This window comes from Amblyraja radiata, unplaced genomic scaffold (assembly GCF_010909765.2).
Source record: "Amblyraja radiata isolate CabotCenter1 unplaced genomic scaffold, sAmbRad1.1.pri scaffold_1143_ctg1, whole genome shotgun sequence".
Taxonomy (NCBI): domain Eukaryota; kingdom Metazoa; phylum Chordata; class Chondrichthyes; order Rajiformes; family Rajidae; genus Amblyraja; species Amblyraja radiata.
Window position 1 is genome coordinate 1 of NW_022630326.1, and position 22,835 is coordinate 22,835.

At 51.7% G+C, this 22,835-nt stretch overlaps 1 protein-coding gene across 1 annotated transcript; it reads right to left on the reverse strand.

Moving 5' to 3' along the window:
- Nucleotides 1–13: 13 nt before the first annotated feature.
- Nucleotides 14–22,415, reverse strand: LOC116969771 (the record flags this gene model as incomplete). Its single annotated transcript, XM_033016553.1, has 8 exons — nt 22,201–22,415; nt 20,405–20,546; nt 16,462–16,710; nt 15,051–15,148; nt 10,841–10,922; nt 5,719–5,961; nt 955–1,046; nt 14–150 (listed from the first exon to the last, which is right to left on the reverse strand). Coding segments are annotated over exons 1-8 (1,128 nt in total), but the record flags the coding sequence as incomplete, so codon positions are not given.
- Nucleotides 22,416–22,835: the final 420 nt, after the last annotated feature.

Sequence of the window (22,835 nt, forward strand, 5' to 3'; positions counted from 1 at the left end):
GCAGCAGCTCTACCCTGACACCCATCACAAGTACGTGCCCACCCAGCGCGCCCGTTACCATCACCCACCTGCTGGGATGAGACAGTGTGACCGTGGTCCCAGAGAAGGCAGATGCTGCTGGAGACGGCAGTCCGAACCAGTCCTCTTGCTCTGCACAAAGACCAGAACATCAAGAGCATTCGTACATCCCTCTCTCTCCCTCTCTAACCTCCCTCTCTCTCCTCCCTCTCTCTCCTCCCTCACTCCCTCTATCCCACCCTCACTCTCCCACCCTCTCACTCCCTCTCTCTCTCTCACACACACCCTCCCTCACTCTCCCACCCTCTCTCTCCCACCCTCTCTCTCCCACCCTCTCTCTCACTCACTCACTCTCGCCCTCTCTCCCCTTTACTTTAGAGATACAGCACAGAAAAAGGCCCTTCGGCCCACGTCATCCAGCGATCCCCTATCCTACACACACTGGGGCGAATGTATAATTACACCAGGCCAATTAACCGACATCCCTGCACGTCTTTGGAGTGTGGGAGGAATCAGAAGATCTCGGAGAAAACCCACACGGGTCACGGGGAGATGGTACAAACTCCGTACAGACAGCACCCGCAGTCGGGATACAACCCGGGTCTCCGGCGCTGTGAGGCAGCAACTCTACCCGCTGTGCCACCGTGCCGCACACTCTCGTTCTCTCGCAGTGTCTCTGTCCTCTCTTGGTGAGACCTACCATTCCAGGAACAGACACAACAAGCTGGAGTAACTCGGAGGGTCAGGCAGCATCTCTGGAGAGAAGGAATAGCGTGAAGGAAGGTCCCCACCCAGAAACGTCACTTATTCTTTTTCTTCTGAGGCGCTGCCAGACCGGCCGAGTTGCTCCAGCTTCAGCTCCACCCCCGCATACCTGACGTCTGACCTGATAACTATTCATTCTACAGTGATCAGTACTCCGTGTTAAACTCAAACCTTCTTTGATGGTCAGGACACTTTCATCTCCGATGCAGACCGCAATGATTTCCCGATCGGACGACGACTGCCTCTCCAGCCCTTTGTGGAGTCTGGAAAACACAAGCAGGGAAACAATAGACAATAATAATAATAATAATAATGGATGGGATTTATATAGCGCCTTTCTAATACTCAAGGCGCTTTACATCGCATTATTCATTCACTCCTCAGTCACACTCGGTGGTGGTAAGCTACTTCTGTAGCCACAGCTGCCCTGGGGCAGACTGACGGAAGCGTGGCTGCCAATCTGCGCCTACGGCCCCTCCGACCACCACCAATCACTCACACACATTCACACACAGGCAAAGGTGGGTGAAGTGTCTTGCCCAAGGACACAACGACAGTATGCACTCCAAGCGGGACAATAGACAATAGGTGCAGGAGCCAGCACCGCCATTCAATGTGATCATGGCAGATCATCCCCAATCAGTACCCCGTTCCTGCCTTCGCCCCATATCTGCTATCTTTAAGAGCTCTATCTAACTCTCTCTTGAAAGCTTCCAGAGAATCGGCCTCCACCTCCCTCTGGAGGCAGAGAATTCCAGACACACAGAGAACGTCCATTTTTCTGCACATTGTAGGTATAGTGTTTAGTATAGTTTAGAGATACAGCGTGGAAACAGGCCCTTCGGCCCACCGAGTCTGCGCCGACCAGCGATCGATCCCCGCACACTAACACTATCAACACACACTATGGACACTGGGGATGTCCATGCCCAGACCCTAACGATGTACCAGACCCTAACGACCCTAATCACCTCCAGACCCAGACTCTAACGACCCTCAGACACTAACCCCGATACTGTAATGACCCCAAGAATCTAACTACCCCAAGAGTCCACGACCCCAACAGACACTGAGACTAACGACCCCGGGACCCCAACAAACCCCACTGCTCTTTAACGCCCCGGGTGACCCAGACTCTTAACGATCCTAATAATCACAAGAATCTAACAACCCTGAGGCTCCAAGACCCCAAGACTAACGACCCCTAAGAGACTCTAATGACCCCCAGACTTAACGACCCCCAGACACTCACGACCCACAGACCTAACGACTCCCCAGACACCAACAACCCCCAGACACTAACGACCCAGAGACACTAACGACCCAGACACTAACGACCCCCAGACACTAACGACCCAGACACTAACGACCCCCAGACACTAACGAACCCCAGACACTAACGACCCAGACACTAACGACCCAGACACTAACGACCCAGAGACACTAACGATCCAGAGACACTAACGACCCAGACACTAACGACCCCCAGACACTAACGACCCACAGACACTAACGACCCCCAGACACTAACGACCCTCAGACACTAACGACCCTCAGATACTAACGACCCAGAGACCCTAGCGACCCCCAGACACTAACGACCCCCAGACACTAACGACCCCCAGACACTAACGACCCCCAGATACTAACGACCCTCAAATACTAACGACCCTCAGACACTAACGACCCCCAGACACTAACGACCCAGAGACACTAACGACCCCCAGGCACTAACGACCCAGAGACACTAACGACCCAGACACTAACGACCCTCAGACACTAACGACCCCCAGACACTAACGACCCCCAGACACTAACGACCCCCAGACACTAACGACCCCCAGACACTAACGACCCTCAGACACTAACGACCCTCAGACACTAACGACCCCCAGACACTAACGACCCAGAGACACTAACGACCCCCAGACACTAACGACCCAGAGACACTAACGACCCCCAGACACTAACGACCCCCAGACACTAACGACCCAGAGACACTAACGACCCCCAGACACTAACGACCCCCAGACACTAACGACCCCCAGACACTAACGACCCCCAGACACTAACGACCCCCAGACACTAACGATCCAGAGACACTAACGACCCCCAGACACTAACGACCCTCAGACACTAACGACCCAGAGACACTAACGACCCAGAGACACTAACGACCCCCAGACACTAACGACCCCCAGACACTAACGACCCAGAGACACTAACGATCCAGAGACACTAACGACCCAGAGACACTAACGACCCCCAGACACTAACGACCCCCAGACACTAACGACCCCCAGACACTAACGACCCCCAGACATTAACGACCCCCAGACACTAACGACCCCCAGACACTAACGACCCCCAGACACTAACGACCCCCAGACACTAACGACCCCCAGATACTAACGACCCTCAGATACTAACGACCCTCAGACACTAACGACCCCCAGACACTAACGACCCCCAGACACTAACGACCCTCAGACACTAACGACCCCCAGACACTAACGACCCCAGACACTAACGACCCCCAGACACTAACGACCCCCAGACATTAACGACCCCCAGACACTAACGACCCTCAGACACTAACGACCCCCAGACACTAACGACCCCCAGATACTAACGACCCTCAAATACTAACGACCCTCAGACACTAACGACCCAGAGACACTAACGACCCCAGACACTAACGACCCAGAGACACTAACGACCCTCAGACACTAACGACCCAGAGACACTAACGACCCCCAGACACTAACGACCCAGAGACACTAACGACCCAGAGACACTAACGACCCTCAGACACTAACGACCCTCAGATACTAACGACCCTCAGACACTAACGACCCCCAGACACTAACGACCCCCAGACACTAACGACCCAGAGACACTAACGACCCCCAGACACTAACGACCCCCAGACACTAACGACCCCCAGACACTAACGACCCCCAGACACTAACGACCCCCAGACACTAACGACCCAGAGACACTAACGACCCCCAGACACTAACGACCCTCAGACACTAACCCCCAGACACTAACGACCCCCAGACCCTAACGACCCTCAGACACTAACCCCCAGACACTAACGACCCCCAGACACTAACGACCCCCAGACACTAACGCCCCCCAGACACTAACGACCCCCAGACACTAACGACCCCCAGACACTAACGACCCCCAGACACTAACGACCCCCAGACTCTAACGACCCAGACACTAACGACCCCCAGACACTAACGACCCCCAGACACTAACGACCCCCAGACACTAACGACCCCCAGACACTAACGACCCAGAGACACTAACGACCCAGAGACACTAACGACCCTCAGACACTAACGACCCCCAGACACTAACGACCCCCAGATACTAACGACCCCCAGACACTAACGACCCCCAGACACTAACGACCCCCAGACACTAACGACCCCCAGACACTAACGACCCCCAGACACTAACGACCCCCAGACACTAACAACCCCCAGACACTAACGACCCCCAGATACTAACGACCCAGAGATCCTAGCAACCCAGAGACCCTAGCGAGCCCACGACACTAAAGACCCCAAGCCCGACAGAACAACCATGACCCAAAGGCTCGGTGACCTTGACCCCCAAGACTCCACGACAATCCCCAAGGCACTGTGACATTGACCCCAAGCTCCATGATCTTGACCACAGGCTCCGTGACCTTGACATCAGGTTCCGTGACCTTGACCCCCAAGACTACATGACGCCCCCCAAGGTTCCGACCTTGACCCCAGGGTCTGTGACCTTGACCCCAGGCCCCGTGACCTTGACCCCAGACTCTCTGACCTTGACTCCCCTCCCGGCTCCATGACCTTGACCCCAGGCCCCGTGACCTTGACCCCATGGTATGTTACCATGACCCCAGGCCTTGTGACCTTGACCCCAGGCCCCATGACCTTGACCCCAGGCCGTGACCTTGACCCCAGGCCAGGACCTTGACCCCAGGCTCTCTGACCTTGACCCCCAGACACTAACGACCCCCAGACACTAACGACCCAGAGACACTAACGACCCCCAGACACTAACGACCCAGAGACACTAACGACCCCCAGACACTAACGACCCCCAGACACTAACGACCCCCAGACACTAACGACCCCCAGACACTAACGACCCAGAGACACTAACGACCCAGAGACACTAACGACCCTCAGACACTAACGACCCCCAGACACTAACGACCCCCAGACACTAACGACCCCCAGACACTAACGACCCTCAGACACTGACCCCCAGACACTAACCCCCAGACACTAACGACCCCCAGACACTAACGACCCCCAGACACTAACGACCCCCAGACACTAACGACCCCCAGATACTAACGACCCAGAGATCCTAGCAACCCAGAGACCCTAGCGAGCCCACGACTCTAAAGACCCCAAGCCCGACAGAACAACCATGACCCAAAGGCTCGGTGACCTTGACCCCCAAGACTCCACGACAATCCCCAAGGCACTGTGACATTGACCCCAGGCACCGTGACCTTGACCCCCAAGACTACACGACACCCCCAAGGCTCCGACCTTGACCCCAGGGTATGTCACCTTGACCCCAGGCCCCGTGACCTTGACCCCAGGGTATGTTACCATGACCCCAGGCCCCGTGGCCTTGACCCCAGGCCCCATGACCTTGACCCCAGGCCCTGTGACCTTGACCCCATGCCGGGACCTTGACCCCAGGCTCTCTGACCTTGACCCCCCGGCTCCACGACCTTGACCCCAGGCCCCGTGACCTTGACCCCAGGCCCCGTGACCTTGACCCCCAAGACTTCACGACCCAGTACGACCGTACGACTCGCACAGACCCCCGTGAAAAAAGCAAACGCCTGTAAAACAACAGCCTGGTGCAAGAGAACTGGAGCGGGTGCAGCGAGCCAGCGTTACTCACATCCTCGATGAGCTCATGGACTCGGTCTCCTTGTGCTTTGGATCGGACCCTCTGCTGCTCCACCCACAGGGCTCGAGCTTGCAGTTCCCGCCGCCCAGCTCCCATCCCTCCGGCGTGGCCCGTCGGCCCTCGTGGTTGATCAACGCCAGCGTCCTGGGCCTCCTGTGCCTCGTGTTGCCCCCGTACTGGGCGTCCGTGCCACTGAACAACTCAGCCTCGGCCTCATCCTCAAAGCTATCCATGCTGGAAGGCAAGGTCACAAGTTATCCCAGTAGAATTAGGCCATTCGGCCCATCAAGTCCACTCTGCCATTCAATCGAGGCTGATCTCTGCCTCCTAATCCCCTTCTCCTGCCTTCTCCCCGTAACCCTTAACACTATACCATACGATAGAACCCTTAACAGATACGATACAATACAACTTTATTTATCCCAGGAGAGAAATTGATCTGCCAACAGACATAAAACACAAAATCCATGAAACATGAAATTAAAAAAGTGACAAGTGGGGATGTGCAAAGATTAGGGTCACCCGTTCTAATCAAGAATCTATCTATCTCTGCCTTAAAAATATCCACTGACTTGGCCACCACAGCCCTCTGTGGCAATGAATTCCACAGATTCACCAGCCTCTGACTAAAGAAGTTCCTCCTTAAGAGAGCACTGCATTCAGGAACAGAGGCACCAATGGACTATCTTTGATCGGACTTTACTGGCTTTACCTTGCACTAAACGTTATTCACTTATCATGTATCTGTACACTGTGGACGGCTCGATTGTAATCATGTATAGTCTTTCCGCTGACTGGTTAGCACGCAACAAAAGCTTTTCACTGTACCTCGGTACACGTGACAATAAACTAAACTGAAAATATGTGCATATAAGCAACTGCAGATGCTGGAATCTAGCACAGCGGTAGAGTTGCTGCCTCACAGCGCCAGAGACCCGGGTTCCATCCTGACTACGGGTACTGTCTGTGCAGAGTTTGTACGTTCTCCCCGTGACCTGCGTGGGTTTTCCCCGGGTGCTCCGGTTTCCCCCCACACTCCAAAGACGCACAGGTTTGTAGGTTAATTGGCTTCGGTAAAGATTGTAAATTGTCTGTAGTATGTAGGATAGTGTGCGGGGGTCGCTGGTCAGCGCGGACTCGGTGGGCCGAAGGGCCTGTTTCTCTAAACACGCTGCATCTCGACTGCAACTAAACTGAAACTAAACTAAAATTCTGGAGTAACTCAGCGGGTCGGGCAGCATCTCTGAAAGACATGGTTAGGTGACGTTTCGGATTGAGACCCTCCTCTACACCAAACCTGTGAAGACAAGTACTTCTACAGGTGCACAGTAGAGAGCATACTGACCGGTTGCATCGTGGCTTGGTTCGGTAACTTGAGCACCCTGGAGAGGAAAAGACTACAAAAAGTAGTAAACACTGCCCAGTCCATCATCGGCTCTGACCTTCCTTCCATCGAGGGGATTTATCGCAGTCGCTGCCTCAGAAAGGCTGGCAGTATCATCAAAGACCCACACCATCCTGGCCACACACTCATCTCTTAATGCTACCTTCAGGTAGAAGGTACAGGAGCCTGAAGACTGCAACAACCAGGTTCAGGAATAGCTACTTCCCCACAGCCATTAAACCTGGCTCGGACAAAACTCTGATTATTAATAACCCATTTTTCTGTTATTTGCACTTTATCAGTTTATTTATTCATGTGTGTATATATTTATATTATGGTATATGGACACACTGATCTGTTTTGTAGTAAATGCCGACTATGTTCTGTGTGCTGAAGCAAAGCAAGAATTTCATTGTCCTATACAGGGACACATGACAATAAACTCACTTGAACTTGAACAAGTTAATATATTGGAAGGGTCTCGACCTGAAACGTCACCCATTCCTTCTCTCCAGAGATGCTGCCTGTCCCGCTGAGTTACTCCAGCATCTTGTGTCTAACTTCAATACTCTATCGGCTTTTTGCTTCCCGTTATAAATTCTCCTGCTTCTGAATTCCTTATACATCTACCTTCACCTTTTTCTTGCGACATCATTCAGACGCTTCAGAGTCGGCATACTCACTCCTTGCAAGGCTAATCTTGTATTCCATATTTACTCTTTTAATCAATCTCTTGGATCATAGAACATGGAACAGTACATCAAAGGAACAGGCTGTGCCACCCACAATGTCCGTGCCGCACATGAAGCCAAGTTAAACTGATCTCCTGCACGCGATCCATAGCCCTCTATTCCCTGCATAGCCACGTGCCTATCTAAAACCCTCTTAAACCCCACGATCGCATCTGCCTCCACCACCACCCCCTGGCAGCGCGTTCCAGGCACCCACTAACCTCTGTGTCAAAGTAAGCTCTCCCGTGTTACTCAGCAGGACACACAAATGCCGGAGTAACTCAGCGGGTCAGGTAGCATCTCTGGAGAACGTGGATAGACGTTCTCAGACTCAAAGCTTTTAAATCAGTGGGCGTAAGTGGGGCGGCGCAGCGGTAGAGTTGCTGCCTCACAGCGCCGGAGACCCGGGTTCCATCCCGACTACGGGTGCTGTCTGTACGGAGTTTGTACGTTCTCCCCCTGACCTGCGTGGGTTTTCTCCGAGATTTTCGGTTTCCTCCCACGCTTCAAAGACATGGAAACATAGAAAATAGGTGCAGGAGTAGGCCATTCGGCCCTTCGAGCCTGCACCGCCATTCAATATGATCATGGCTGATCATCCACAATCAGTACCCCGTTCCTGCCTTCTCCCCATATCCCTTGATTCCATTAGCCCTAAGAGCTAAATCTCTTGAAAACATCCAGTGACTTGGCCTCCACTGCCTTCTGTGGCAGAGAATTCCACAGATTCACAACTCTCTGTGTGTAGAAGTTTTTCCTCATCTCGGTCCTAAATGGCCGACCCCTAATTCTTAAACTAAACTAAAACTTGCCCCGCACATTTTAAAATTTAACTTAACACATCTTCTTTAAACTTTGCTCCTACAATACAATACAATACAATACAAATTTATTGTCATTTGAGCCCCAGTGAGACTCAAACGAAATTTTGTTTCCACAGCCATACAAACAAAGACAATGTCCTACAGACATACACACAATTAAGTTCACACAAACATCCATCACAGTGAACCCACTGTGATGGAAGGCAAAGTCTTTTCCCCTTAAAGCTATGCACTCTAGTCTTTGATATTTCCATCCTGAGAATGCAGTATGACTCCACTAATCACCTCCAGTAAGCACCCGGAGAAAACCCACGCGGGTCACGGGGAAGAACGTACAAACTCTGTACAGACAGCACCCGTAGTTGGAATCGAACCCGGGTCTCCGACGCTGTGAGGCAGCGACTTTAGTTTAGTTTCAAGATAGTTTAGCGTGAAAACAGGCCCTTCGGCCCACCGGGTCCGCGCCGACTAGTGATCCCCGCACACTAAAGGGCCTGTCCCACTTTCCCGAATTACACACGAATTCTCCCGACTTTTCCCCTTGATTCAAACTCGGAGATGCCAGCTGTAGGTACTCGGGGATATTTATTTTTACTTGTGGACATTTTTCATCATGCAGAAAAAACGCCCCGACTTACCCGATGCCCCAAGTACCTATGGCTGGCATTACGAGCCGCTACGAAACATCTACAGACTCCTACGGACTCGCTACGGACATTCCCCGAGTTTGAATCAAGGGGGAAACTCGGGGGAATTCATGAGTAACTCCGGAAAGTGGGACAGGGGCTTAACACTACCCTACACACACACTAGACTAGGGACAATTTTTACATTTACCAAGCCAATTTACCTACAAACCTGTACGTCTTTGGAGTGTGGGAAGAAATCGAAGATCTTGGAGAAAAGCCACACGGGTCACGGGGCGAACGTGCAAACTCCGCACAGACAATCAATCAATCAATCAATCAGTTTTATTCGTCACATTGCACATAAAGTGCAAGTGAAATGAATTTGTCAGCAGCGGTACAATGATAAAGAACACACAATACACAATAAACATTTAACATAAACATCCACCACTCCTCCATTTTCCCCCGTGGTCAGGACCTCAACCCTCCGCAGCCGTTGCTGCGGGCGTCCAGATGGTAAAAGGACAAGGTACAAGTCCAGGTAAGTCCAGGATCAGCTCTTCCCCACCGGAGACCGCGGCTTTAGGTTGGTGTAGGCCGCAGGCCGGCGGTCGAAGATTTAAAATTCGCGCCGCAGCCAGAAGCACCGCAGACCGCAGGGCCGGCGGTCGAAGCTCCCCTCTAGGGGTGATGGTAAGTCGCCACAGTAGAAGTTGGCCGCGGGCCGGCATTCGGAGCTTCTTCTTCCCCCCGGGTCCCCCACGAGGTATGGACGCCGCGCCAGCTGGAACTCTGCAGACCGCGGCTTCAGGCTGCCGGCTGCCGCGGGCCAGCGAAACGGAGCGCTCCCCTCCGGCGAGCCCCAACAAGAGCTCGCCCGCTCCACGCCGAGAGTCCACGCTGCGCCCGCCGCTGAAGCCCCGGGCGCGTCTCCGGGAAAGACCGCGCCGATCCTTGCTGTTAGGCCACGGGGGAGGCGACCTGGAAAAAGTCGCCTGTCCGTGGAGGAGGCGACCGAAGCGGTTTCCCCCTCACCCCCCCCACACCAAACACACCGAGAAACATAAGAGATACTAAAAAAACAAAAAAAGTAGACAAAAACGGACACGCTGCTGACAGGACGTCGGGTTGCAGCGCCCCCACCGACCACCGGTAGTCGGGATCGAACCCGGGTCTCCGTGGCTGCGGCTCTACCACTGTGCCGCCCAAGAAATGAATGATAACATTGCATTTGCCTTCCTCACTGCCCGACCCAGCTGAGTTCCTCCACCCTGTTGCGTTTTGACCAACAGACAGAAGGTACACAAAAAATCTGGAGAAACTCAGCGGGTGCAGCAGCATCTATGGAGCGAAGGAAATAGGCAACGTTTCGGCCCGAAACGTTGCCTATTTCCTTCGCTCCATAGATGCTGCTGCACCCGCTGAGTTTCTCCAGCTTGTATAGGTACCTTCGATTTTCCAGCATCTGCAGTTCCTTCTTAAACAAAAAGACAGACAGACAGACAGACAGACAGACGCTGGGCTTCAGACCCACGAGGTCAGTACCTGCTGGGGTGAGAGAGGGTGATGGTCGATTCGGATCCTGCTGACAGCGACTGAGACGTGTAGCTGTCTAAGTCGTCTTGCTCTGGGGAGAAGGGAGAGCGGAAAAAAAAAACCACGTGAAAATCATCACTGCCTCAAGGGTCAAACAAGACAAGCAGCGCAAAAACTGAGTCATCAGGTGAATTAGCAGCACTGTATTGGAAACATAGAAAATGGGAGCAGGAGTAGGCCATTCGAGTCAGCACCGCCATTCAATATGATCATGGCTGATCATCCACAATCAGTACCCCGTTCCTGCTTTCTCCCCATATCCCTTGATTCCGTTAGCCGTAAGAGCTAAATCTAACTCTCTCTTGAAAACATCCAGTGAATTGGCCTCCACTGCCTTCTGTGGCAGAGAATTCCACAGATTCGCAACTCTCTGGGTGGAAAAGTTTTTCCTCAGTCTGAAGAAGGGTTTCGACCCAAAACGTCGCATACTCCGTTTCTCCATAGATGCTGCCTCACCCGCTGAGTTTCTCCAGCATTTGATGTCAACCCCTTATTCTTAAACTGTGACCCCGGGTTCTGGACTCTCCCCCCAACATGGGGAACATGTTTCCTGCATCTAGCCTAGCCAATCCCTGATGAATTCTGTACGTTTCTATAAGGCTTCCTCTCATCCTTCTAAATTCCAGTGAATTTGTCGTCTTGGGAGCATAGGAAGCCGATGCCCAGTGAATCAAGCTCTGTGGTCTGAATCCAGTGGTTTATCGAACACCACATCAAGACTTGCCGGCACCGAAACGTCCCTGAAGCATCGTCACACTCAGGGTCGGAAGTTCTTGCTATTGAGGGAGTGCAGCGTAGGTTTACAAGGTTAATTCCCGGGATGGCGGGACTGTCATATGGTGAGAGAATGGAGCAGCTGGGCTTGTACACTCTGGAGTTTAGAAGGATGAGAGAGGATCTCATTGAAACGTATAAGATTATTAAGGGTTTGGACACACTAGAGGCAGGAAACATGTTCCCGATGTTGGGGGAGTCCAGAACCAGAGCCCACACACAGTTTAAGAATAAGAGGTAAGCCATTTAGAACGGAGACGAGGAAACACTTTTTCTCACAGAGAGTTGTGAGTCTGTGGAATTCTCTGCCTCAGAGGGCGGTGGAGGCGGGTTCTCTGGATGCTTTCAAGAGAGAGCTAGATAGGGCTATTAAAAATAGCAGAGTCAGGGGATATGGGGAGAAGGCAGGAACGGGGTACTGATTGGGGATGATCAACCATGATCACATTGAATGGCGGTGCTGGCTCGAAGGGCCGAATGGCCTCCTCCTGCACCTATTGTCTATTGAAGAAGGTCCTCGACCCATAACGTCGCCTAATCCTTCTCTTCAGAGATGCTGCCCGAGTCTGTGGTGAATCTGTGGAATTCACTGCCACAGACAGCTGTGGAGGCCAAGTCAGTGGGTATTTTTAAGGCAGAGATAGATCAGTACAGGTGTCAGGGGTTATGGGGAGAAGGCAGGAGAATGGTGTTGAGAGGGAGAGATAGATCAGCCGTGATTGAATGGCGGAGAAGACTTGATGGGCAGAATGGCCAAATTCTGCTTCGATCACTTATGAACGGGGGCAGGTTGGCCTGGTGCAGAAGGGGCATGTTGGTCAAACCCGCTGAGTTACTCCAGCTTTTACTGCATATCATTGATTTTTTACACTACACTTATCTACATTCCCTTCTTTATCTCAACCAGGGCTCTCCCGCCTGGAGCCATGACTCGCGGATGGCCGGTGAATACACAAGGTACAGGAGTTCACATTTTCCATGCTGTGTTGCTATTAAAGATGGGTCGCTCCCTTTGACCTTACAAGTAGCTTAAAGGGGATGAGGAGGAATTTTTTTCGTCAGAGGGTGGTGAATCTGTGGAATTCATTGCCACAGACGGCTGTGGAGGCCAAGTCAGTGGATATTTTTAAGGCAGAGATAGATAGATTCTTGATTAGTACGGGTGTCAGGGGTTATGGGGAGAAGGCAGGAGAATGGGGTTAGGAGGGAGAGATAATAATAATAATAATGGATGGGATTTATATAGCGCCTTTCTAATACTCAAGGCGATAGATAGATAGATAGATAGATAGATAGATAGATAGATAGATAGATAGATAGATAGATAGATAGATAGATAGATAGATAGATAGATATAGATGATAGATAGAGAGAGATATATAGAGATATTGATAGATAGATAGATATAGATGATAGTTAGGTGATAGATGATAGATGATAGATAGATAGATAGATAGATAGATAGATAGAGAGATAGAGATAGAGAGATAGAGAGATAGATAGATAGATAGATAGATAGATAGATAGATAGATAGATAGATAGATAGATAGATAGATAGACAGATAGACAGACAGACAGACAGAAGATAGATCAGACATGGTTTAATGGTGGCGTTGACTTGATGGGCCGAAGGGTCTGATTCTGCTCCTATCATTCATGAACTTATGAATTTATGAACGGGGGCAGGTTGGGCTGGTGCAGAAGGGGCATGTTGGTCAAACCCGCTGAGTTACTCCAGCTTATTGTGTCTATCTTCATCAGGGCCTAGTTCGACAACTCAAAAGCCCGTGAGCGAAGAAGACTGTGACCGCTGCCCAGTCCATCACGGGCTCTGACCTCCCCACCATCGAAGGGATCTACAGGAGTCGCTGCATCAAGAAGGCAGCCAGCATCATCAGAGACCCACACCACCCTGGCCACGCACTCATCTCACCCCTGCCATCGGGAAGAAGGTACAGGAGCCTGGAAACTGTAACGTCCAGGTTCAGGAACAGCTTCTTCCCTACAGCCATCAGGCTATTAAAACACTACAACCTCAAATAAGCTCTGTCTAGCTCTGAAGAAGGGTCTCGACCTGAAACGTCGCCCATTCCTTCTCTCCAGGGATTGCTGTCTCACCCGCTGAGTTACTCCAGCATTTTGTGTCTAACCTCAATAAGCCCTGAACTACATAGACTTTATTGTTATTATTGCACTATTAATGTTTATTTTTTGTGTGTACGGTTGTGCGTATATATAATATATATATATATGGTCTATATATATGTATATTTATGAGTATGTGTATGTAGACAGACACAAAAAGCTGGAGTAACTCAGCGGGACGGGCAGCATCTCTGGAGAGAAGGAATGGGTGACGTTTCGGGTCGAGATCCTTCTTCAGACTGATGTCAGCGGACAGGGAGATAATAGATAAGGAAGTGTAAGGTGTGAAAATGGGACAAAGGGAATGGAGTTCAAGGAAAATGTAGAATAGATTTTTTTTAGCTGGGAGAAAGTAACAACAAAGCAAACAGAGATAAAATGTAGAACTGGGAATGGGGAGGGGATGGAGAGAGAGGGAAAGCAAGGGTTACTTGAAGTTAGAGAAGTCAATGTTCATACCGCTGGGGTGTAAGCTGCCCCAAGCGAAATATGAGGTGCTGTTCCTCCAATTAGCGCTGGGCCTCACCCTGACAGTGGAGGAGGCCCAGGACAGAAAGGCCAGTGTGGGAATGGGAGGGGGAGTTGAAGTGTTGGGCAACCGGGAGATCAGGTAGGTTGAGGCGGACTGAGCGGAGGTGTTCAGCGGAACGATCGCCGAGCCTGCGCTTGGTCTCGCCGATGTACAGGAGTCCACACCTGGAACAGCGGATACAGTAGATGAGGTTGGAGGAGGTGGAAGTGAACCTCTGCCTCACCTGGAAAGACTGTCGGGGTCCTTGGATGGAGTCGAGGGGGGAGGTGTAGGGACAGGTGTTGCATCTCCTGCGGTTGCAGGATGTTTTCACTGGTGGGAGAGTCTAGGACCAGAGGTCACAGCCTCAGAATTAAAGGGTTGCTCTTTTAGAAAGGAGGCGAGGCGGAACTTCTTTAGTCAGAGGGTGGTGAATCTGTGGAACTCATTGCCACAGAGGACTGTGGAGGCCAAGTCAGTGGATATTTTTAAGGCAGAGAAAAGACAAATTCTTGATTAGTGCGGGTGTCAAAGGTTCTGGGGAGAAGGCAGGAAAATGAGATTAGGGGGGAGAGATAGATCAGCCATGATTGAATGGCGGAGTGGATGGGCCGAATGGCCTAATTTTGCCCCTAGAAGTTGTGAATTTGCATCCTCAAGTATCTCATCTTTTGTTCCTCCCCGATACCGACTGACGGCAAATCTGTAACCCGTCTGGAATAACAAACCTGGGACTGAATCGCAAATGAAATCTGTTCTCTCATCCGCACCGTCTTCTAGGAAGGTACAGCTTGGCCCGGGCAGATCCATTTGATTTTCTATAAACCTGCAAAAAGGCAAGACATTCAGGTCAACTTTTAAACCGATTACAGGTAGTGAGGTCACACAGTCACACAGCACGGACGCAGGCCCTTCGGCCCAACTTGCCCGCCCCGACCAACAAGCCCCATCTACACTAGACCCACCTGCCCGCGTTTGGCCCGCATCCCTCCAAAACCTGGAGTAACAGTGTACAGGTACAGGATAAATAGAGTGCGCGGGAAGGAACTATTTGACCGAAGGTGGACTCAAAATGCTGGAGTAACTCAGCAGGACAGGAACCATCTCTGGAGAGAAGGAATGGGTGACGTTTCGGGTCAAGACCCGTCTTCAGACTGATCACGTTTTCACCTGAAACGTCACCCATTCCTTATCTCCAGAGATGCTGCCTGACCCACCCCGGGTACTTTCCCCTGGAGATGCAACACCTGTCCCTACACCTCCCCCCTCGACTCCATCCAAGGACCCCGACAGTCTTTCCAGGTGAGGCAGAGGTTCACTTGCACCTCCTCCAACCTCATCTACTGTATCCACTGTTCCAGGTGTCAACTTCTCTACATCGGTGAGACCAAGCGCAGGCTCGGCGATCGTTTCGCTCAACACCTCCGCTCAGTCCGCCTAAACCTACCTGATCTCCCGGTTGCCAAACACTTCAACTCCCCCTCCCATTCCCACACTGACCTTTCTGTCCTGGGCCTCCTCTACTGTCAGAGTGAGGCCCAGCGCTAATTGGAGGAACAGCACCTCATATTTCACTTGGGTAGTTTACACCCCAGCGGTATGAACATTGACTTCTCTAACCTCAAGTAGCCCTTGATTTCCCTCTCTCTCCATCCCTCCCCTTCCCAGTTCTCCCACCAGTCTTCCTGCCTCCGACTGCATTCTATCTCTGTCCCGCCCCCTCCCCTGACATCTGAAGAAGGGTCTCGACCCGAAACGTCGCCCATTCCTTCTCTCCAGAGATGCTGCCTGTCCCGCTGAGTTACTCCAGCATTTTGAGTCTACCTTTGATTTTATCCAGCATCTGCAGTTCTTTCTTCCACATGCTGCATGACAATAGACAATAGACAATAGGTGCAGGAGTAGGCCATTCGGCCCTTCGAACCAGCACCGCCATTCAATGTGATCATAGCCCGCTGAGTTCCTCCAGCATTTTATATCCGTCGTTACTATCCTACACACGCTAGGGACAATTGGACATCATGGACATGGGACCAGGTTAGGCCATTCGGCCCGTCGAATCTGCACCGCCATTCGATCATGGTTGCTCCTCTAAACTCAGTTAAAGTGGGAAAGGGGAGAGAAGGTGGAGTTACTCACACATCCAGTAGGACTTTGGCCATTTCCTCGTCGGTCTTCAGTTCGAGACGGTCTTTCAGACATCGCCATCGCTCCTGCTGCTCTCCGATGAAGATCTCGGCCCTCCAGGGTCTCCCGCCGCCCGGGTCAGCCGCCGCCAACGGCAGCCTCGCCAGCCGCACCCGCTCGCCCTCCTGCCCGCGGCGACCACCTTCGCACGCCACCATGGCGGGTGCGTGCCGACTGCCGCTGGCACCGTGCCTGGTGTTTCTGCAAGAGAGGACAGCCACACAGCTCGTTTTCTTACGGGAATGAAAAATCCTTTTATTCGATGAGTCACGTGGATGGGCGCGTCGCCAACCACCATCGCCAACTTCTACGGGAGCGCCGCGGAAAGCGTGTTCCCGGATATATCGCAGCTCGGCTTGGGAACGGCTCCACCCAAGACCGCGAGAAACTGCAGGGTTGTGGATCGTCATCTATGTCAGTCCCGGGAATTAACCTGGTGAACTGACACTGCACTCCCTCAACAGCAGGGCCCTGGTGAGACCACACCTGCAGTGTTGTGTGCAGTTTCGGTCTCCTAATTTGAAGAAGGACATTCGTGCTATGGGACTGGCATATGATGAAAGAATGGATCGACTGGATTTGTATTAGCTGGAATTTAGAAGGATGGGAGGGGATCATATAGAAACAGGGATTGCACAGGCTAGATTCCCCCCAACATCGGGAACATGTTTCCTGCCTCTAGTGTGTCCAATCCCTTAATAATTTTATATGTTTCTATAAGATCTCCTCTCATCCTTGTAAATTCCAGAGTGTACAAGCCCAGTCGCTCCATTCTCTCAGCATGTGACAGTCCCACCATCCCGGGAATTAACCTGGTGAACCTACGCTGCACTCCCTCAATAGCAAGGATGTCCTTCCTCAAATTTGGAGACCGACACTGCGCACAATACTCCAGGTGACTTTCGTCAATTGATAACTATTGAAATGAAAAATGTCACGGGCGCAGTGGTAGAGCTACTGCCTTGCAGCTCCAGAGACCCGGGTTCGATCTTGACCATGGGAGGAACCCATGTAGGTGGGGCAAGTTAGTCTGCATGGGCAAGTTGGGCCGTAGGGCCTGATTCCACGCTGTAAAGTCTGAAGGATACGAGTCAAACGTGGGCAGGTAGGACCAGTGCAAGGTGGTCGGCATGAGCAAGTTGGGCCGAAGGGCCTGTTTCCACACTCTAGAGTCAAAATTATATGGGTCAAGCATGGGCAGGTGGGACTAGTGTAGGTGGGGCACCTTAGTAGGCATGGGCAAGTTGGGCCGAAGGGCCTGTTTCCACGCTGTAAACTCTAAAGTCTAAAGGATATGGGTCATACTCCGGCAGCTGGGACTAGTGCAGGTGGGGCAAGTTGGTCGGAATGGACAAGTTGGGCCGAAGGGCCTGTTTCCATGCCATAATCTCTACAATGTAATGGATAAGGGTCAAACGCGGGCAGATGGAGGCTGTGCACGTGGGTCAGCATGGGCAAGTCGGGCCGAAGGGCAGGCTTCCACACTGTAAAATCTAAAGCATGGGTAGGTGGGACTCATGTGGGTTGGCACGGGCAAGTTGGGCCGAAGGGCCTGTTTGTACGCTGTAACCTCTGAAGCAACTGAAGGTGACAGAGTCGGCGTTGGTGGAGGTTGGGTTGGGAGCGGAGGAGGTTGACCGGCTCGGCGCCCAGTCCCGCGGGACGGTTCCCACCTCCCCCGTGCGTGGTGCGGGTCACCGCTACGGCCTCAATGGAGGGGTCGTGGATCGTCATATATGTCAGTCCCGGGAATTAACCTGGTGAACCGACACTGCACTCCCTCAACAGCAGGGCCCTGGTGAGACCACACCTGCAGTGTTGTGTGCAGTTTCGGTCTCCTAATTTGAAGAAGGACATTCGTGCTATGGGACTGGCATATGATGAAAGAATGGATCGACTGGATTTGTATTCGCTGGAATTTAGAAGGATGGGAGGGGATCATATAGAAACAGGGATTGCACAGGCTAGATGCAGGAAAAATGGTCCCCATGTTCGGGGGGGAGTCCAGAAACAGGGGTCACAGTTTAAGAATAAGGGGTGGGCTTTACTCTTAAGGAGTAAGAGTTATTTCTAAACATTGAAAACATAGAAAATAGGTGCAGGAGTAGGCCATTCGGTCCTTTGAGCCAGCACCGCCATTCAATATGATCATGGCTGATCATCCACAATCAGTACCCCGTTCCTGCTTTCTCCCCATATCCCTTGATTCCGTTAGCCCCAAGAGCTAAATCTAACTCTCTCTAGAAAACATCCAGTGAATCGGCCTCCACTGCCTTCTGTGGCAGAGAATTCCACAGATTCACAGCTCTCTGGGTGAAAAGGTTTTTCCTCATCTCATTCCTAATGGCTGACCCCTTATTCTTAAACTGCGTGACCCCTGGTTCTGGACTCCCCCAACATTGGGAATTTTTTTCCTGCATCTAGCCTGTCCAATTTTATATATTTCTGTAAGATGCCCTCTCATCCTTCTAAATTCCAGTGACTATAAGCCCAGTCGACACATTCCTTCATCATATGACAGTCCCGCCATCCCAGGAATTAACCTTGTGAACCTACGCTGCACTCCCTCAATAGCACGAACGTCCTTCCTCAAATTAGGAGACCAAAACTGCACACAGTACTCCAGGTGCGGTCTCATCAGGACCCTGCTATTGAGGGAGTGCAGTGTAGGTTCACCTGGTTAATTCCTGGGATGGCGGGACTCACATATGCTGATCCACAACTCTCTGCAGTTTCTTGCGGCCTTAGATGGAGCCGTTCCCAAACCAAGCTGTGATGCATCCCGATAACATGCTTTCCATGGCGCACCTGTCGAAGTTGGTGAGAGTTGTCAAACTTAGTTTAGTTTAGTTTAGAGATACAGCGCGGAAACAGGCCCTTCGGCCCACCGGGTCCGTGCCGACCAGCGATCCCCGCACACTAACACCATCCTACACCCACTAGGGACAATTTTTACATTTACCAAGCCAATTAACCTACAAACCTGTACGTCGTACAGGAAGTGGCCGATTCGGATGTCCAAGCCACTGAGGTTGCTCTCCCATTCCGACGTCGGAGTTCCATCATCCTGTGCTCTTTTTTACTCGTATGGCCGTATAGCGACCACACATTTCACTCTACCAATTGGAGCATGTGACAAATAAATGTATCTTGTCTTTAGAGTGTGGCGGGGGGAAACAGGAAGATCTCAGAGAAAACCAACGTAGGTCACGGGGAGAACGTGCAAACTCCGTACAGACAGCACCCGTAGTCGGGATCGAAACCATAGAAAATAGGTGCAGCAGTAGGCCATTCGAGCCTGCACCGCCATTCAATATGATCATGGCTGATCATCCAACTCAGTATCCCATCCCTGCCTTCTCTCCATACCCCTTGATCCCTTTAGCCACATCTAACTCCCTCTTAAATATAGCCAATGAACTGTGGCCTCAACTACCTTCTGTGGCAGAGAATTCCACAGATTCACCACTCTCTGTGTGAAAAATAATTTCCTCATCTCGGTCCTAAAAGACTTCCCTCTTATCCTTAAACTGTGACCCCTAGTTCTGGACTTCCCCAATATCTGGAACAATCTTCCTGCATCTAGCCTGTCCAAACCCTTAAGAATGTTGTAAGTTTGTATAAGATCCCCCCCTCAATCTTCTAAATTCTAGCGAGTACAAGCCGAGTCTATCCAATCTTTCTTCATATGAAAGTCCTGCCATCCCGGGTCTCCGGCGCTGCGTTCGCTGTAAGGCAGCGACTCTACCGCTGCCCCACCATGACTACACTAAACTTCCTAAGCTTTCTAAGGAAGTAGAGGCGTGGGTGTGCTAGAGTCCATTTTACCAAGCTGATTAACCTGCCAAACCGGTACGTGCGTCTTTGTAGCCTGCTGTTAAACGTGGCACAGTACCTGCCTGATCGCGACCTCCTGCCCTTGGGCTTCGTGTCATCGGGGCGACCTTTCTGCCACGGTGGAGGTCGGGCAACGAGCCTTCTCATTTTGCCCGCAGTTGGCGTGGGCCAGAAGGGGCTGGCGTCGTGGACGGAGTCACCTTCAAGACAAGGACAGACAGGAAACCATCACATCATCCGCCATCCACTGGGCGCAATTTTCAATAGACAACAGGTGCAGGAGGAGGCCATTCGGCCCTTCGAGCCAGCACCGCCATTCACTGTGATCATAGCTGATCATCCCCAATCAGTACCCCGTTCCTGCCTTCTCCCCATATCCCCTGACTCCGCTGTCTTTAAGAGCACTATCTTTAAAGCATCCAGAGAATTGGCCTCCACCACCTTCTGAGGCAGAGAATTCCACAAACTCACAACCCGCTGTGTGAAAAAGTGTTTCCTCATCTCCATCCTAAATGGCTAACCCTTTATTTTTAAACTGTGTGGCCCCTGGTTCTGGACTCCCCCCAACATTTAGGGTTAACATGAGGGGGAACTTCTTTACTCAGAGAGTGGTAGCGGTGTGGAATGAGCTTCCAGTGGAAGTGGTGGCGGCAGGTTCGTTGGTATCATTTAAGAATAAATTGGATAGGCATATGGATGAGAAGGGAATGGAGGGTTATGGTATGAGTGCAGGCAGGTGGGACTAAGGGGAAAAAAAAAAATTGTTCGGCGCGGACTTGTAGGGCCGAGATGGCCTGTTTCCGTGCTGTAATTGTTATATGGTTATATGGTTATAACATCGGGAACATGTTTCCTGCCTCTAGTGTGTCCAATCCCTTAATAATTTTATATGTTTCAATGAGATACCCTCTCATCCTTCTAAATTCCAGAGTGTACAAGCCCAGCCGCTCCATTCTCTCAGCATATGACAGTCCCGCCATCCCGGGAATTAACCTGATGAACCTACGCTGCACTCCCTCAATAGCAAGAATGTCCTTCCTCAAATCTGGAGACCGACACTGCACACAACACTCCAGGTGACTTTCGTCAATTGATAACTATTGAAATGAAAAATGTCACGGGCGCAGTGGTAGAGCTACTGCCTTGCAGCTCCAGAGACCCAGGTTCGATCCTGACCATGGGAGGAACCCATGTAGGTGGGGCAAGTTAGTCTGCATGGGCAAGTTGGGCCGAAGGGCCTGATTCCACGCTGTAAAGTCTGAAGGATACGAGTCAAATGTGGGCAGGTAGGACCAGTACAAGGTGGTCGGCATGAGCAAGTTGGGCCGAAGAGCCTGTTTCCACACTCTAGAGTCAAAATTATATGGGTCAAACATGGGCAGGTGGGACTAGTGTAGGTGGGGCACCTTAGTAGGCATGGGCAAGTTGGGCCGAAGGGCCTGTTTCCACGCTGTAAACTCTAAAGTCTAAAGGATATGGGTCATACTCCGGCAGCTGGGACTAGTGCAGGTGGGGCAAGTTGGTCGGAATGGACAAGTTGGGCCGAAGGGCCTGTTTCCATGCCATAATCTCTACAATGTAATGGATACGGGTCAAACGCGGGCAGATGGAGGCTGTGCACGTGGGTCAGCATGGGCAAGTCGGGCCGAAGGGCAGGCTTCCACACTGTAAAATCTAAAGCATGGGTAGGTGGGACTCATGTGGGTTGGCACGGGCAAGTTGGGCCGCAGGGCCTGTTTGTACGCTGTAACCTCTGAAGCAACTGAAGGTGACCGAGTCGGCGTTGGTGGAGGTTGGGTTCGGAGCGGAGGAGGTTGACCGGCTCGGCGCCCAGTCCCGCAGGACGGTTCCCACCTCCCCCGTGCGTGGCGCGGGTCACCGCTACGGCCTCAATGGAGGGGTCGTCCAGCTCAGTCTGGCCGGGACGGGCATGGCACATGTGGACCTTCACAAACCTGCAACAGAAAGACACAATGATGAAGAAAGCACATCTACCCCTCCACTTCCCCAGAAGAGTGCGCAGACTCAGTATGTCACATAGTCACAGAGTGATACAGTGTGGAAACAGGCCCTTCGGCCCAACTTGCCCACACCGGCCAACATGTCCCAGCTACACTAGTCCCACCTGCCTGCTCTTGGTCCATATCCCTCCAAACCTGTCCTATCCATGTACCTGTCCAACTGTTTCTTAAACGTTGGGATAGTCCCAGCCTCAACTACCTCCTCTGGCAGCTTGTTCCATACACCCACCACCCTCTGTGTGAAAAAGTTACCCCTTCGATTCCTATTAAATCTTTCCCCTTCACCTTGAACCTATGTCCTCTGGTCCTCGATTCCCCATCTCTGGGCAAGACTCTGTGCATCTATCCGATCTATTCCTCTCATGATTTTGTACACGTCTATAAGATCACCCCTCATCCTCCTGCGCTCTAAGGAATAGAGACCCAGCCTGCCCTCTTGTCTCCCCCTCCCTCCCCGCCCACGACCCC